Genomic DNA, 18,398 nt, shown 5'->3' with positions numbered 1-18,398 from the left:
ATTTACTTTCCACGCTGCTTTGGTCTAAGGTAACCGTGCATTGTAACAGTGCTGCACTTTTCACATTTTGTCACGGTGCTTATATTTGAGCTTCATGCGTATTTTTAAAAACAGCCAGAGCTGTCTGCACAGAAATGCTATCTGTAGGTTAGTCAGTTGGCTTCTCTCTGCCTCCTACATCGCAGCCCTGCACCTAAATGGACAAATCCCTTTGAACTGACAAATATCATTAAGTTTGTGATAAAACTTTTAAAGGTTGTAGGCCTCTGATAATATTTGTCTATACAGAATATCACAGTATTTCCCACAAAATGTGTGTAATATTTTTCATAATATTAGTTTCGTTTTAGAGTGGTGCGTAGTCTGTCTTGCTGTTTATTGATAGGTTGGCTACAAAGATGGAGACTGAGCTGAAAAGTGAAGCTGAAGAGCCTTAAACCTGCATTGTATCTAATGACCAACAGGGCGTGATGCCATTCGTTTTAAAAATAAGTCAGATTGTGATGAAATCTATGGGAAATTTCACCTTTATCGCAGTAATAATGAGTTTATTATCTGAGTCTCTACATTCAAACCTTCAGAGAAACATAATGTTCAGTTTTTAAATGATGGCTCCATTAAGAGGAAGATAGCTGAGAAAGCAGGAGGCGTGGCTTATGATTGACTCTCGAATCAAATTAGGCTTCAAAATGGCAGCTCACAAACAATGGGGCCAACCCTGAGTGACAACTTCACCCAACACCTGAAGTATGGAATGTAATTTTATGATTAAATGTTACATTATTATTATTATTGAAGTCATAAACAAACATTAAAACTCACACAAAGTATGACCATTTCATGATTGATTTGATTATAGTTATGATAGCTATAGTTAATGGTTACAGTTGTATCCAATTGAAATGTATTTTTCTCTTTTTATTTTCATTGCAGGAGTTAGATTCTTTTATGATTAATTAGATTGCATGTTATGTTTTGTCTCTACTATTTCATTGAAATATAAATTACCTTCATATCGCATAGCTTCTCCTTCTTCAAGAGCAAAACCAGAAACTGTGAAAATGTAAATATTGATGGGTTTAAGTTCTGGATCTAACTCATGTTTCCTCTCATGTTCAGATCAGTAACGGCGCCAGAAATTCTTAATTGGGTGAGCTGTCTACCGGTCACACATAGACACACGCACTCTAGCTCTCTCGTATGCGCATAATTTTTTCGTAATGTGTGATTTCATTGGTTTGATACGTATGCTACAGCTTTGACAGCTCTCCCAGCAACGGCATAGCAACGTAGCAGTTGATTGTGGATGCAGCTTACAGTATTTTTATTTTTGCTTGGGGGGGGGGGGGGCAAGACTTTCTGACCGTCAGTGGCTCCGATTCTCTACCGCCTGTGTGTTGTCTGTTGTCTGGTTAAGGGGCTTGAGAAGTTTTAACTTGTTCCAACGGGGAACTGGAAAATTAAATGCAGTTTTTAGCCAATGTTTGGTTCTTACATTACAGAGAATGGAAATGTAGAGACATTTTCTGGACGCAGCCATGCAGAGTGAGTATTAATAATCTTCAATGAACTCCACTCATCGGCTCCCATTGGCCAGCGAACCCCACATTGAGAACCATGTGGCCCAGACAGTAGTTAGTAATGTCTCTGTTCCGTTTTAGATCCTTGGTGAGCTGGAATATGTGGAGCGCCTCCGTGTCATCGGTGTCCGTCCAACAGGATAGGGGTTCTGTGCGCAGCACCCTCTCTGCCTAGAGGACAGGACAGACTTCTCTGCCAGACACCGAATGTGAGCGAAAAGCAGCCGCTTCAGGAGTCATGAAGACTAGGCACAGCCGCGCAGTGCCTCCGGCGACTCTCCGCGGGGTCAGACACCTGCTCCAGAAACCGGCACACAAAGGCGACCGTGCTCCGGGGGAGCCGGACGAAAGAAAATACGTAGATTTGAGGCTGGCGGACCCGGAGACAGGCCGGGCTGCGGCTGAGAAAGATTGTAGCATTGGTGACAACAACCAAATGTCTGTCCTCATAAACAGCAGCGGCGCCGGAGCTCCACGCACAACTGAACCAAACCAAGATCTGGCTATTAAAGGCGAGGATCTCACTGACAAGAAAGATGACTCTGGACTAGCGAAGTGTGCGAAAGTTGCAAAGGAGGGTTCCCCTGATGCACCACCACCACCACCATCATCAGTTCCTCCTTGCCTTAACCCAAAGACGGAGGATTGTCTCTTAGCAGATGGAGACGGGCTTGCAATTACGCAGCCAGATGGGAAGAACCTCGCGCCAGGAGATGAAGACCGGCATTGTATAGACGAGTATCTGGGCCGGAGGAGTGAGTCTGATGATTATGAAGATGATGATGATGTTAGTTCAGTGCTTTCTGATGACTGCGTCCCGTTCGTGACGGGGGATGAGTCCCATTACATTACTACGCACGAGATCCAGCTCTCGGAGCTGTCGGACCATGATGGGGACTACGACCTCAGCGTGGACTCGTCCAACGGCTGGGACATTGAAGATGACAACCAGGTGTATTCCTTTGTGGATTATGCTCCTCTGGACGCTGCCGGGGCCGCCGGGCAGGGAGGGCACGGCCGGGTCCGTTCCCCGGGCGCAGCAGCAGTCAGCACTCTGCTGGAAAGTGATCTGTGCGAGGCGGCCAAGTTGACCAGCTCAAATGAGAGTGTGTCAAAGCCCCAGCAGCCCCAGCAGCAGGAGAGCGGTGGCAGCAGCACCGGGGGGCAGATCCACCTGTCAATCAGAACCACTTCTCGAGCTATAAATGACCCCCGCAACATTCAAGAGGAGGGAAATACTCTCTATCATGCCAGGCGCTCCGGAGGCTTGAGCCACTATGTGTTCAGGGGGGTTGATGGGAAGGGAGAGAAGCTGTGTGACAGGGCGAAGAGTCTCATAGCTGCACCCGGACGATTGCACTTTGGTGGCAAATTGCTGGGGAAAGAGGTCACCGGGTATTCCAGCGGTACGTCCAGCGCTGTCAGCGAGCTGGACGAGGCCGACAAGGAAGTGCGCAATCTGACAGCCAGGGCCTTCAAAAGCCTGGCCTGTCCCGACCTTGATGCCATCAACTTCAACACCTCCAGCGACTCCTCTGCATCAGAGCATGGCCTGGGGATAAACAGGTGGTCCACGTTTGTCGATCTGAAATATGGCAACATGAACATTTCAGGGGCCCTGGACCCCAGTGTTGTTTCCAATCAGAACTCCGCAGCTTCATTTGAAATAGCCAAAAGCTTTGGCAGTAGAGGTTATAAGGGCATTGCACTGGCTAGCATGGACCCGCCCACCAGTAGGATCCTCACCCTTGCTGGGACCCCCCATGGTGCAGCGTCGTCTACAAACAAAATAGAGCTGATGGGGAAATTCAGCCAGGGCCACAGCGGAGTGATCAGACTCACTGAGACCCTGAATTTTCGCTGCAATGTCAATTCGGGAATGTCTGGGGTAGAAAGAGGCACCAACTTTGCTCAAAACGCTGCAGGATCACGTTCCCCAGATGAAGTTACCAACAGTGTGCCAAGCAGCCAGAGCAGAGGGGCCAGTAAGCCGTGCTCCAAAACCATGGAAGACACGCACAAGAAAGCCATATTTGCCTCGAGCCTGATCAAAAATGTGATTTCTAAAAAGATGCAGTTCGAGCAGGAGCGCAAGATGGAGCGGGGGGAGATCAGTGAGCCGCATCAGACGCCCTCCCCGAGCTGCGTGCACCAGGAGGGCGACAGCCTAAGAGGGAAGGGGGGCCGGGAGCTGCGCAGACAGAGCTCCAGGTTCTCAGAAAGCGGCTCGGACTACGCCATAATGTGCGTGGATGAGTTGGGGGACTTTGTGGACAGCGGCTCATGTGATACCAGGAGCGACAGCCGGAGACAGGACCTGGCCGCTGCCTTACCTCAAACTCATTTGGAGCCGGGAAATGAGGTCGGAATCGATACTAAAAAAGGCTCATTGGACGCGTCTAAAAGTACTCTGCTTCGGAGCCAAAATAGCGCGTTCAGATGCTGGAAGGACGAGGAGCTCGAGTTTCAAAAGGATAATAAAACCGACAAAAGTGTAGTGGAGAGAGCGTCTTCGGCTCAGCGGGATCAGCGCGCACCGATCAGCAGTAAACTGACCAAAATGTCTCATTTGTTTGTGCCAAGTATCCACCTGCTGCCCAGCGAAGGAGAGACCGGCCAGCAGCTGCCTAACAGGAATTATCCCGAATGTGGCGACGAAGGACGGATACAGTTGCCCTCTGACAACACTTTATACGTCGCGGACTCCAGGAGTGTCACTAAGTCCAAATCTCCAGAAATTAAAATCAATTTAAGGAGCGTCAATAAATCGGAGCCTTTCGGCGTGTCCAGACTGCGCGCTCCTAGTACCTGCAGCAGCCTGCCCAGGACCGACGACTTCAAATGCCAGGCGCTGGCTTCAGCCTGGAGAGGTGAGTCCTCAGACAAAGTGCCGCATTTCATGGTCAGAGACATTAGAGATAATAAAGGCAAGCTCCAGACGCCCATTCATCAAGTGAGAGACGTGCGTAAACTGGTTAAGAGTTCTTATCACTTTGTGTCTTTGGATAACAACGAAAATAAATCCAGCTTGATTTCTTCTGAGAGTCACCAGGAGCCAAAGATACAGGGGCCCCACCGAACCACTAATTCTGTGTCCCCCATAGTGATAAAATGTCAGTCTGTGAACACAAATACTAATGGGAAACCTGGAAGTGCTGACATAACTAAGCCAATAGCCACAGACCGGTCGTCTCCAGAGGGCGCCAGAGCTGCTCCGCAGCAATGGGCAGCAGGGAAAACCCCCACAGGTGCAAGCAGCTCCTTGGAGGAAAGCATTGGTTTGAGGATTGAAAGCAGGAAACAGGAAAAAACATCAGAAATCACTGAGAAGAAACCTGAGTCAAAGATGGCAAACCAGGCGGCTCTGGAGAAACTGCAGGCCGCTGTGAAAACCATGGAGCAGCTGTATGTGTTTGAAAAAAATGAATGGAAGAGGAAGAATGAGCCACAGCCATTGACAGACAGCCATGTGCTGTCACTGTTAGCCAGCGAGGAGCAGGGCCGGCCAGAGGACGAAGGGCCGAGAGGGTTCAACGCGGACACGATGGTCAGAAGGGACTCCTATCCCAAAACAGATAAGATGGCTCCTGGAGCTGCAGCTTCCCTCAGCACTGAAGGCCTGCTGAGGCGGGAAGACAGAGACCAAGTCAAGACCCTTCAGTCATCCAGCAGCTGTGACAACAGCCTGGTGGCAGACTCACTGCAAACCACCAACACCACAGGCAGCAAGAACGTGTTCAGCCTGAGCTCCAGCCTGAAGGCCTCCACGACCACAAAGGTGACACAGCCAAACATGGTCACGCAAACACCGTCAAACACTAAAAATTTCATCCCCAAGTCCCCAAAGCTCCCTGTGTCATTAAAGATCCGCCAGCCGAGGATCGGCGCACACGATGGAGCTGAACTGAATGAGATCAACAGATCCTCTCTGGAGTATTCAGGCACCCCAGCTGACAGTGAGAACTACCTAACCATCCCAAGCAAGTCACTCACCAGCAGCAACAAGCAGCCATCTGCTGAGAAAACATCAGCATACAAGTCCACCACTCAGACACACCCAAACAGGAGCCAGGAGGACCATAAACAGACCCCCAGACGCTCCAGTATTGTAATGGAACCATGCTCACCTGAGACTTCTTCTGCAACCATCTATCACTCCCTGCCACTGGGCATTTCCACCAATCAGCCACAGGTGTACTGCTTCTCCCCAGCTATCACCCCCGCTCCCACCATAGAAGCCTTCCAGGCCACTCAGAGGAAGATGCTCCTGGATCCCACCACCGGGAACTACTACCTGGTGGAAACTCCTGTGCAGCCAGCAACGAAGCGCCTCTTTGACCCAGAAACAGGCCAGTATGTAGACGTGCCCATGCCGCAGCCTCCCTTGCCCCCTGTCCACATGCCGATCTCACCTTTGGCTCTCGGCCCAGGTACATATGGACACACCTACATGATCTATCCAGGCTTCATGCCTACATCCTCAGTGATCCCAGCCCGGACGATGGTGCAGTCCCAGATGTCAGAGGCTGAGGGTGGAGAGAAGGCCTTGTTGCAGCAGACGGAGGGCATGTACATGGAGAGTCCCTTCTACATGGCCACGGGAAAGTTGCCTCAGGCGGTCTCTGGATCCCAGCAGCAGGCCTCCAGCAACAGGCCACCACAGGGTTTCACAAGCATCAAACAGCCCGTCATCAGCATCACCTCCCAGCAGGGGCCCAGAATCATAGCCCCACCATCATTTGATGGGACTACCATGAGTTTTGTGGTGGAACACAGATAAACAGCTGCTCACCTGGACAGGTGAGTCACTCTGGCTTAATGTGTGCGAGGATCGACTGGTGCCAAACTGAAATCCATTTAAAGGAAAACTGCTCTTCAGCTCCCAATTTTCTTGTTTAATGTATGATAAATTTTAACAATTACAGTGGATTCACCTTCATTTGTTATTGCACCATAATGGGTGTTATGACTAAAATGCAATAGTAAATGGAGGTTCTGTGACTCAATGGTTCTCAGGCTGTTTGGGTTATGACCCCTTAAATAATTTGGAAAGTCCCACAAACTTAGAATTTATGGTTTTGGGGGGTGTTGTTTGTTTTGTTTTTTCCAGAAAATTGGAAAGAACTGCTGAAATACAGAGAAAAGTACAACTTTTTGAGTTTGTGTTGGAGAGAGCTGGTGGAGCAGCGAGGCCAGAGGAGACATGTAGGTTGTGGTGTTAAGTGGACAGGAGCAGCAGGAGCTAAATGTGTCTGAGTGAAAATACCGTGATGATCTTAGTTTATTAAACATGTATGAAGTAGGTTATTTAACAGACATAATTTTACAAAGATTTAATGAAAATTTTTATTGAAGACAGTTTTTGATTTAATTTTAGCAGTTTCTATTTTAAAATGAAGATTTTTCTGGACAACATCAGCCGATATTGATTGATAATGATATTGATATAATTATTATAATAGAATAAAATTATAAAATTATTATAATATAAAGTCTTCAATTTTAGAAAAAGAAAATGTTACATAAAAGTGACCAGACCACTTTTCTTTATTTGAAATAAAACAAACCAATTTATTTATATATATTTAATATAATAATATTTAATATTATTGTTTATTCATTAGTTGACTTATTTATTTAAATCAGTTGGGCTTTATATTCTTGTGATTGTTCATGTTTTGGCAAAGTGGGAATTTTGGTTATGTCAAATATAAACTGACTTTGAAAGCATATTGTAAAACTAAAACTGAGACTGTTTTTCGAAGGAAAGAAGCAGGATCAAATTTTATAAAAAACAACCTCAAAACAAAATTTGTTCCATTGTGGTATGGATATTAAATATTTAACTTTTTAAAGAAGCTCTTGAACACTTTTGGTGTCATTACCTGCCTTCATATCACCTCAAAAAGCAATTTAACACACACCCTAAATGAAAATGAACCATTGTCAAGTTGCAAATTATCGTGTCAGTTGGATGAGGACATAAAGGACACAACCAATCAGTTACTAGAATTTGACAACCAGGAGAAGATGAGGCTGTGATTATAAATTTTGCAGCTGAGCACCTCAACCCAAGTTGATTTGTAAATTCTGCCATGACAGCAGTGTGACAGAGAATTATACTGATATAAGATTCTTCCTGGGTGAGGTGTGTGTTTGCCTGTGTGTGTTGCAGGGTGGACTTAGTGATTGTGGAGTAAAAGGTCAGGCAGTGGCAGGCGTTTGTTTTGTGTTTCCCAGAGAGCTCCAGCTGCTGTTGGACATCATAAGGCTGCCTGTCAGGTCAGAGTCGCAGCAGGGTTAGATGGCTTTTTATAGGACCAGTCATTTAAAGACAGAAAGGGTGAGAAGCCAGGTTCACATGGCCTCTGATCAGCAATTACATAAACACACCATGCAACATGGCAGCAGATCAGCTGCACTGTGACTGGACATTCGGAGTTCCCCTTCTCATCTGAAAATGAAATCCACATACTGGAATGCTGACTGTGTATTAGGTAAACAGGCCAAGTCCAAAACAACTATTGTAATGGTGACTTTCAGCATAGTGATATGTATCAACGCAATTTATTAACACAATTAGGTCAGGTTTGCATTTCTGAAGTTTAGTTTTGCTGGCACTTTCATCATTAAGAACAGTTAGCACTATATATGGACAAGGTGAAATGACGGAAGCAGGTTTACAAGCTCAGACTTGATTTCCTAAGAGCTGATCAGTTGACTCAAGGTATACTGCTAACATTATTGCACACAAGCAGTATACTAAACCAAAGCAGTATATTAAACCAAAAAGTTGTCCCGATGGACTATCATTGCTTGTGTGCTAAATTCTATGCAGTATCATGACAGTATTATCGCACGTGTTATATATACAGAATGTCAAAGTTTAATGCCAAAATGAGTTAACTGAAGATTTATCTTCATCAAACTAATGTCCTGTGTTAAATCTTCCTGCATCACACATAATCAAACCCTTGCTCCTTCTCGCTGTAACAATTTGATTTGAGGTGTTTCAAGATATCAACAATTTCATATCACAATATTGTTCCATATTGTTGTATTTGGTGTTTCTGGCATCCACTGCCACTTAACAACAGTCAGTTTTATTTTATTTGTTATGTCATACATTTTTACAGTAAGGAAAGCAGTGAAATGACGGTTGGACTCGGCAGCATGACTGACTGTTAAAAATTTACATATACATGTCAAATATCAGCCCAGGGACTACCCTACTCTGTTATACCTGAAAACTGCTTTACCTTTTTACTCCATTTGACTTTTATTTTGATGTGTTATCCCTAAGAGATAATATAAAAACTGAGTGATTGCCCTGTATATAATAGTTGGATCTGCTGGTCAGTCCACATTTCTTTCATTTTGAAGCTACTTTGAAAATATGTCACTGAATGTTACTTAATTCAAACACCATCAGATTTTCTTGAGCTGAATTGAATTAGTGTCTATGTTGAATGATGTTGTATTATATCTAAGGATTCTCAAAGTTTTGTTGATGCTTAGATGTAGCTTTAGCTTCATAAATGTTGTGCTATAAAAAGGTGCCAGACCATTGTCACTGTTTTAGCCTCAAAAACATTTTATCAACAGTGAAAATATTTTTTTTGCTCAATTGTTGCCTTTACAGTATGAGTTTACTCAACTACAATGAATGTAAACACAACTGGAGAACCACATAATATCTGTCTTTCATCTAGGCCCGGTAGCCAAACCCACAACCTTCCTATTGTGGGGCAACAGCACTAACCACCATGCCACCACGCTGCCTTTGTATTTTCTCATTAAGTAGATTTTCCAATGAAATTCATTGAATTGCATTTAATCCATTGTACTGAATGACAGTCATCTCACCACCGAACAAATAAAATCTCAACTGCTGTTGATAATAATGAGTTTGGGATTTCCCTGTGAAGACAAAACAAATATTTTTATAGACTTTTAATTATGTTGTTTCTTTCTTACTGTACACAAACTGCTTCCATCTGAGCATCTTATGGTCTCTGCTAATTGTACAAGTCAAATTTTATACTGTTTTTCAGAATGGTCCTAAAGATGGCAATGCATTTTATGAATTGTCAATCAGAAAAAGCCATTTCTTTTTCTTTTGTGTGTCTTATGCTTGTTGCAGCACTTTGAAAAACATGTATTAAGTGTGCAGAGTTTTTGTATTTTAGTGCATTATAGGAATGTGTGGCTTCATTCTGCTGTTCAGGTTGTTAAGAGAAATTAAATATGCGTTGAAGTGTAAATATACTTTTTTTTCACAGATTGAGGGTGAGATGCCATGACTTGTCACTGAAGGATTGTGGGTGTTTTGGAGCTCAGCAGCAGGTTTGAGGCGGGGTCATCACATCATTGCGCAGCTGTGAAACTATTGAATGATCTGTCTGGACAGTGAGGAAATATTGTGAAGTTAAAAGAAAGTAGTTGTTATGTAGAGAAAAGAGGAACATTTGAGACTTTGAAGGGAAGGTAGTTGCCACTGCATAGTTGGAAGCTTCATGTCTTGAGATGATGAAAGAAAAATGAAAAATGTTTACAGTGACTTTAATATGATTTGATGGAAATTTTTCACTTTGATGTGTTTCCACCTGTACAAAGTTTGTACAAAATTGTGTCACGAGTACTGAAAGCTATGTTGCATTAGTTACTGTCTGTAAATGTTTGTGCATTGTGAAAATTCATTAAACATGAAACCCTTTTGCAAACTGTTATCACTTGCGGTTGGGGCTCAAGTAAAGGATGGAAGGACATGACTAGCCTAGCTTAACATTAGGCTGAAACAGAAAAATTTAGTCTGACTGTCCAATTTATCAGTTAATCATGTTCTTTCTTTTAAAAAAGAAACTTATAAAGAAACAGATTTGTAAAAACAGTTATTAGTGGTTTTAGAGGAATTTACATCTTGAGCACTCATTCAAAAGTGATAACACATGAACTTTCAGACTGGAAGTTCCAGTCAGGTAAGTTTTCAATGTTAGGGATCCAATTTTGATCAGATCTGTATGAACCTGCAAAATCAGACTAATTTGATGATTATTCTGTCCAAGTGTCAAAAACATACTCACCAACACTTCTAAAGCCCACAGATTGATATTGTATATTGTTTGGTTATGCTTTAAACAAGCACATGTAAAAATAAGAGTTTGTGGTTGGTAGGTCGGTGTGGTCATTTATGCCCAGTGCGTCTTCCTAATTGTGTTACTGTGGTACTCACAAAATAAATGTTTTGTTTAGATATTATTATTGCTTCATTTCCTCTGGGGGCCACATTTTGGTTTATTGCTATTTAAACGCACAATGACATGCTGTTGCGTGAAATGGACACTGGGTGGCAGCACTTACTGGCAGCGTGACTGGACTCGGGAGTGGAGCTCACAATCCAGATGAGTGGAGAGCCAGCAACAGTTGTCCCACTTCTCTGATTTCTGGTTTATATATCCAGAACTCTCCTATCAGAGGATCTATATCTGTCAGCAGAGCCCAAGGCGAGACCTGCTACATCACCAAAGTATTATAATTGGCTTTGTTTCAAGACAGCATGTATCCTTACTCTGTACTTTTCCACTGCACGTAAGTTTGTGTTTTGCACCAGTCCACTGAGCTCATGTTACACAGTGATGTCCTTGAAGGTCCGCAATTATATATTTTAATTATTGTATATCACATTCAGATAACATGACTGGATATAATTGGTCTGCATGGTGAAAGTATGGATGAAAGAATGAAACCTCTTGTCAGCTACAGTAGGTCTGTTACAGTAGATGCACACCCACAACAACACTCACACACATTGTCTAACACATTCTAAAAACAAGACATGGACAGTGCTTGGCCTGTACATGACCCTGTTAACTGGCCAGTTATATTCGTGAAAGTCCAACCTCTGTAGGGGCAGGCCAAGGCCAAAAAGAGAAATGTGAAACTTTTTTAGATATCGGGGCTCTTGCTGGCTGAGATCCTGTGGGAACTCTGACACTTCGAGGCCAGCGCGGCCTTACTTTACCTATTATCATAATAAATGTTTCAACTGTGTACTGAAGATTTCTCTAGTTTGTTATTGGGCTTCCAATAAAAGAATCAGGTCAACAAACGGTTGCCAGGTTTGGCACCACTATGTCAGACCATTACCTGTGCTAAATATATTTGACAATAGTTGATAAAACAAGAAATATTTTGCAATGGTGCAGGGTAGATAGATTTCTGATAATCAAGAAATTGTTCCAGCATCTAACTCACCTGAATTCAAATAAGATGTTTTAAATTGTCTTACCTGTTTTCCATTTGCTTCAGTCTGGCTTTGTTCAGATAGACTAAGCATATTCAGACTCCATCACTGTACTTAACACACACACAAGATTGATATTGATCTCAAAATCTTCTTCATTTATGATACTTTCTGACCAAAAGTAGGAGGAAGTTGATCCTGGTAGGTGGTGGAACGAATAAAACTCAGGAAGCTTGATGTAAAGCTGCAGATTTAAGAGGGAGAATCACGCTAAGGTAGAAATTTTTTAACTCTTTGTTAAACTGTACTCCACTTAAAAAAAAAAAAGAAATCACAAATAAGGCAACACAATCTTTTGACACATCATCACCATGTTATCACCAGGATCTGGACCGTAGAGAGAACATGCTGGCACAATGACAGAAATGTGCTCTGAGTTTGTTTCCTTCTGTCGCAGAAGAGGAAAGCTTTTGCAGCAGGTACTAAAATATCAATTTCCTCGCAAAAGTTATGTTATTCTCATAAAATCACAACTTTGTCGTTGAAGTCTTATAATAATAAATAAACCACCAAGTCTTGACAGAGAGCAATTTTGTGCGTGTTTGTGAGGCTGAAAACTGGGTTTGCGCTGTTGATGGAGGAATGTGTGTAAAATAAACAGTAAGTGTTTGTGGCTTACTGCTGGATTTAGGCTGATATAGAAACTGGGTTAGGAGGGGATGGAGGTTAGGGTGCAGGATCAGATCGCAAAACCCGAACTGTATACACACCAAGCACATAATCCCACTTTGTCTCCATAACATTCCATTACAGATCCATCGTGCGTGCAAATCTCTGACCATTTTGTAATGTATTTTATTTTTAAATCAACATCCATTATAAAAGGTTCCTGTGTAGCACTTAATACATTTATTGCTGGTTTTAAAGGGACATACTACTTTGCAAACAAAAGAATCTACAGGGATACAAATATATTACATTGAAATTGTTATTTAATGTGTGTTTTACATAACCTCTATGTAACCCAGGTCCCACGTAGGTATGTTATATTTTATCTTGAGTGTACAGTACAGTGGGACAGGGCCTGAGTTCGTTATTGAACTGTTACATTATATTAATCTTCCCCAACAAAGTTAATAAGGACACCACACAACTGTTCTTCAAATGCAATAATCTGTTGACAGATATTTATTTACAAAATGAAACAAAATTTGATAACTCTGTTTACGACATAAAATATAAAAATTTTGCTCAAAATATTATAAATATGTACAAAATGAAATATCAGGTTTCTTTAATGTTTTTAAACCTTTCCCTTTAAGTTTCAAAAATCAATTTTACATCTTTAAATTCAGTACCAAAATATATTTAAATGCTTTTAAGTTACACCAAAATATTTTTTTGTACCTTACTTTTAGTCAGAGTAAACACCTTTTAACTCCCTTTTAGTCAAAATAAGTGTCTTTTTTACCAAAATAAATGTCTTTTAACCAAAGTAAATATCTTTTTAAAAATACCTTATAATGTAAACCCGTTGCAGGTCTGGTTTAAAGCTGGGGTGCGGTGAGGCCTAAAAACTTTAATGGCCGCTTCACGGGGACATGAGCAGAAATAAAGTACTTAGTACTCACGAAGCCCTTATGAGTTGTTAGTGGGGGTAGCAGGCACCGTTGAGCAGTTCTCACACATCACCACAGGAAACAAACGAAGAAACGAAGGAAAACCGCAGAGTCCGTCCGCATGGGAAGACTCTCTCTCTCTCTCCACATCTAATTTTTTCTGGTTACGAATAAGTTATTATCAGGACCACGAGTAGTCGACCTTGTTGACCTTGTAGATAAAACAAATAATACTAATAATCCTCTCTGGACAACAGTGAATCCGCTCGTCAAACACACACTACCCTGACCTGTGCCACTTTTTTTTTTTTTTTTTGATCAAACAGACTAGTTTTCCCCTCAATGGATTTTAAAGGAACATAGTTTAACTCTTTTTAACCATATTTAACATGTTAAACTGTACATATATTTATGCATTTCCCATTACATATTTTAACCTATTTTAATATTATGAACTTTTAATATTAAAATATGAACTTTTTGTATTATTCAACTATAAATGCTGTTTTATTTATTTGATGCCCTCTATGATTTTAGACCGGGCTACATCTATATGAGATTAAATTGGTACACTAATATGAAATTACAAAGAGCTACATTAAGCAATGAAGGGCTACTAGGGAGCAGAAGAACAACATGACAATGTTCACTTATGCATTAAAGCAGATATTAGATGATATTAAATTGATCTTTCAGAGATAGTTACACATCATTCAAGGGAATGGAATGGAACTCGTAAATCTTATGACCTCTTTGACAAGTCAAATCAGACATCTAATTATTCCTTACTATTGCCAATTTTGAACAGGTGACATAAAATGCATAATAGCAATGTAGGAGGAAATAATGACTAGAAAGACCATTAATAGCACAGCACCAAATTTAAGATAATAACAACAACAAAAAGTTGTAACATTCCCAATAATTTACAAATTATTTGTTGCTTTGCGTATGAATGTATGTTATTTATATTGAAAATAATATTCTGTTCAAAGGTGAGGGCCAGCTCACTGGCTTTTTATCACTTAATGGGATTTGACATTGGATACTATTAAATGTTGTTTTGTGACTTAGAATGTGTGCTAGAATCGGACCAGCTGTGGAGGTCACTGTTCTCTACGTGGGTCAGACTCATATTTCCGATAGTCATGAACTCATCTGGCGCGGTTAAATGACGTCAAATCTGCGCCAACGTTACGTACATGTGGAAGAGTTGCTGAATTGAGTAGCTTGTTTACTTTATTTTCCTCCTGTTTGGGTATCAGACCGATGAGGCGCCTTTAAACTAGCTAACAGCAGAGCAGCAGTCGATTGTGCCTTCCACTGATGGCTTATGATGGTGTGAAGGCTGAGGCTATAACCCAGCATCACAACGATAGCTTAGTTAAAGAGAAGACGGTGAGCAGTAATGGAGAAGCTGCAGCAGAAAACCAGACTCTGTCCAAAAGGCAAAGGAAGAAGCTCCTGAAGCAGCAGAAGTGGGAGGAGGAGAGGGAGCTGCGGAAGTAAGTCAAGTGTTTCTCATCCTTGTCACAGTCATCAAGGCATTTAGCTTCAGAGGCGTGATGACAGTTTCTGTTTATATAGCCTGTCATACCTTTGGGCTTTTAAATCACTATCACAGCAGCAGTTTAATGCCAAATCCCATTCATCTGTCAATCTATAGCTCACTGCTCATTTTAAATTGAACAGTTACCATTTGGGTTTCTGGCTAAGGTGACTTATATTTTTGAATGAGTTAAACAATGTGGGAGTCTGCAGTTTGATGTCATATCAGGCCCACTTGCAGTAGATGACATTTTTTCACTGCAGGCAGAGACGGAAAGACAGGAAGCAGCAACGTCGCTTCCAAAGGCAGAATTATCAACCAGAGGAGGAAGGAGGAGACAACCTGAGTGCGAGGAAACGTCCACGCAAAGAGGTGACGCCCAGTTCCCTTAGGCTGGTGGTGGACTGCAGCTTTGACAGCCTCATGCTGATTAAGGTAAGCAGCTCTGGGAGGGGCCTGATTTGTGCACACTCAGAGATATGAGATGAGGCCATTCTGGACCTCTGGTGTTGTTGTTGCAGGATGTCCGGAAGCTTCACAAACAGATCCAGCGCTGTTATGCTGAGAACAGACGAGCAATACATCCTGTGCAGGTAAGTGGCTCCTGTTCAACAAATGGACAAGTCAAGGTACATTCCTGTCTGTGGATTGACAGCTGTCACTTCTCCAGTTTTATCTTACAAGCCTGGGGGGTCAGCTTAAACAGAGCATGGATGAAAAGGACAAAGGATGGGTAAACTGGAAGGTAAGTAAAGAAGCAACACTCTGTCAGTTAATCTGTTAGTTCATCAAAAGAAATTTAATTGGCAATAAAATCATTTTCCAAAGAAAACCATCCTCCCTGTACAGCCTGGCATAGTCAAAATCCAAAATTTCATGATTTGTATACCAGAGTAAACTGGTATACAAATTTGTAAACTCTGGTATACAAAGAACACTAGCATCTGGACCTAGAAAGTGTCCATGGATTAATAAAAGAGGTAACTATTTTCACTTTTTTTTTCTTTTCCTTTTTGAAAGCCCAACTTTCTTTGTTGCCAGCTGTATCTACAATTTAAGGCTCTCTTCCATTTGATAGAATCCCCTGTTAAAAACATTTGGAATGAAAGTTCTAGTCACAAAACACAAAATGACTAATGTGATTACATTTTTACGGAGGAATTGAAATAACTAGGATAATTAAATTGTAGTGAACAGAATAAAATATAAATAAAATCAGTATATGCTCTCAGAGTTCTGTCTTTTATTAGCGTCGCTGACACCTCTGTCCATATATTGTAATTGCAGGGTCTTTGCCATGGCAGTGAAGCTCCATCTGTATGTTTGGGGTTTTATCAGGCTGCAGATTGAATTTAGGAACAAGCAGATGTTTCCCTGTTGGGATTATGTGATGAAATTTATGTATAGACTTGGGCTAGAACCATATATCTAAGTGCATCGCTTACCTGTCTGTGTGCAGGACATCACCATTAAAACAGAGCACTACAGTGAAATTGTAGCTAAAGAAGATCTGATCTACTTAACATCAGACTCTCCCAATGTTCTCGAGGAGCTGGACCAAAAAAGGGCGTATGTGATCGGAGGCCTAGTGGACCACAATCATCATAAGGTTTGTGTTTCAGTTCAGTGTTGCTAAATATGATATTGGAGTTGGACCATAATGATGTTCTGCATCATTGTTTGAGTTGCTCAGTTTTCCGTGCTTTGCAGGGGATTACCTTTGAGAGGGCAAAAGAGCTGGGGATTCATCACGCTCAGCTTCCTCTCAGCAGCTTTGTCAAGATGAACAGTCGGAAGGTTCTGGCAGTGAACCATGGTGAGTACATGTATCGGTTCAGTGCACGGGAGCAGTTTCAAACCATTAAATAAATAGCTTTAATGTGTTCTGGTTTGCGCTGGTTTAGATTGTCAACATCTTTCAAGTTTGTTAGAATCCACTTTGACATATACAAGCATATTGATCAGCTATAACTATCATTACATCACCAAATCATAACTGATAGGTGAGGTGAATAACATTGTTTATCTGGTTACCATGGTACCTGTCAGTCTATAGATGTATCAGGCAGCAGGTGTGAGGATGAGTGAGACTTTAACAAAAACCAAACTTTAATGTGTAGACAGCTTATCATCTATGAAGGCTTCAACTCACAACTTTCAGGATTTAAAGAGTCTCCTTCTAACATGTTCATCAGCATACCACAGCTCACCATCAGATGTCCAGAATTCCAGGATCAGGACTGTTTTGGTGGCCAAAATTGGGACCTATACAATATTAGCAAGAGGGTCAAAATGCTAGGCTGAAATGTCTGTGGCCCCTATAAGATTGTCTTAGCCTTTACAAAAGCACACAAGTAAGAGTACATCATCTTTATTTACACCATGGTGTTCTCAAATAGCGATCTTAGTAAGGCCAAGAGTTAAAATGTCAGAATTAAAAAACAAACAAAACATCAAACTAACAAACTGCAAAGTCATAACACAACTTTCCACCCATAGTGTTTCTATGCTATAACTGAGTACGTGAAATTTATTGAGTTTATTAAACAAAGAAAACATAACAGCCAGGATACTTAGCAAAGCAAAAAAAAAAAAAGTAAGACTCATGAAATAAAACCCTGTGAGCTCAGTGTTTTTATCCTTGCTGCAGTATTTGAGATAATCTTGGCATATCTGGAGAAGAGCAGCTGGCAGGAGGCTTTCTTCACCGTCCTACCTCAGAGGAAAGGAGCCGTGGCCGTTGGCAAGGATGGTGCAACAGTTCCAGAAAAAGAGGAGGAAGATTCAGACTCTGACCCCGACACACCAGCGCAAATGAAAAAGAACACAACACACAGCCCAAATGGACAACTCCAAACTAATGTCTGATTCCATTGGAATTAATTGAAACTGTTTTGATTTATTGATGCTAAAGTTCTGTTCAGAATTTTTTGCTCCTGCCTTTCTGAATATAAAAAAATTAATACTTTTTTTTCCTTTTAACTAGATATTTATTGAAAATGTTCCTTTGTACTCATTATTTTGTTCTTAGATAGACTGCTGATATAGATTGAAAGTTTCTAATTTGCTATAGTTCTTGGCAGAGTATATAGTTGAGATTATATTTAAGAAGACAAGGCTTACTTCTTTTTTGGAGCTGAAGCTGTCGGACTTGTGCCAAATGGATTTATTTATCAGAAAAGATTTAAGGAGGTCTTGAAATATTATTAGATATGAGCAAAATAAAGAGAGCCAAAGACACAGAGCTGCACCTGGTCAAATGCTGGTCATCATTGGGCAACAATGGAGTCCTAAGTTTTGCTTGTGAATTGTTGTGAAGAGTGACAATACAATTAGGCAATATTTTGAAATATTAGAAAATATTTTATATAAGATTACAGTTAAATCCAAATAAAAATAAATTGTGT

The 18,398-nt window shown here is 41.5% G+C and overlaps 2 protein-coding genes across 4 annotated transcripts; both read left to right on the top strand.

Moving 5' to 3' along the window:
* Positions 1-1,732: 1,732 nt before the first annotated feature.
* On the top strand, positions 1,733-10,782 carry c18h4orf54 (chromosome 18 C4orf54 homolog). 2 transcript variants are annotated; one of them, XM_029526870.1, is made up of 2 exons: positions 1,733-6,380; positions 9,863-10,782. In XM_029526870.1, the coding sequence occupies exon 1, from the start codon at positions 1,819-1,821 to the stop codon at positions 6,358-6,360; it is 4,542 nt and encodes a 1,513-aa protein (XP_029382730.1). In that variant the 5' UTR covers positions 1,733-1,818; the 3' UTR covers positions 6,361-6,380; positions 9,863-10,782. The 2 variants fall into 2 exon arrangements, with proteins under 2 accessions (XP_029382730.1, XP_029382731.1); XM_029526871.1 differs by lacking the exon at positions 9,863-10,782 and having other exon boundaries at positions 1,733-5,933; positions 6,011-6,257.
* Positions 10,783-14,652: 3,870 nt separating this feature from the next.
* Positions 14,653-18,274, top strand: trmt10a (tRNA methyltransferase 10A). Of its 2 annotated transcripts, none has more exons than XM_029526627.1 (7): positions 14,653-14,947; positions 15,255-15,426; positions 15,513-15,584; positions 15,662-15,736; positions 16,544-16,600; positions 16,702-16,807; positions 17,642-18,274. In XM_029526627.1, exons 1-7 carry the CDS (start codon positions 14,769-14,771, stop codon positions 17,857-17,859), a joined length of 879 nt encoding a protein of 292 aa, XP_029382487.1. In that variant the 5' UTR covers positions 14,653-14,768; the 3' UTR covers positions 17,860-18,274. The 2 variants fall into 2 exon arrangements, with proteins under 2 accessions (XP_029382487.1, XP_029382486.1); XM_029526626.1 differs by having other exon boundaries at positions 16,451-16,600.
* The last annotated feature ends 124 nt before the right edge of the window (positions 18,275-18,398 follow it).

Source organism: Echeneis naucrates, chromosome 18 (assembly GCF_900963305.1).
Source record: "Echeneis naucrates chromosome 18, fEcheNa1.1, whole genome shotgun sequence".
Taxonomy (NCBI): Eukaryota; Metazoa; Chordata; class Actinopteri; order Carangiformes; family Echeneidae; genus Echeneis; species Echeneis naucrates.
This window is presented reverse-complemented; position numbering and strand designations above follow the sequence as displayed.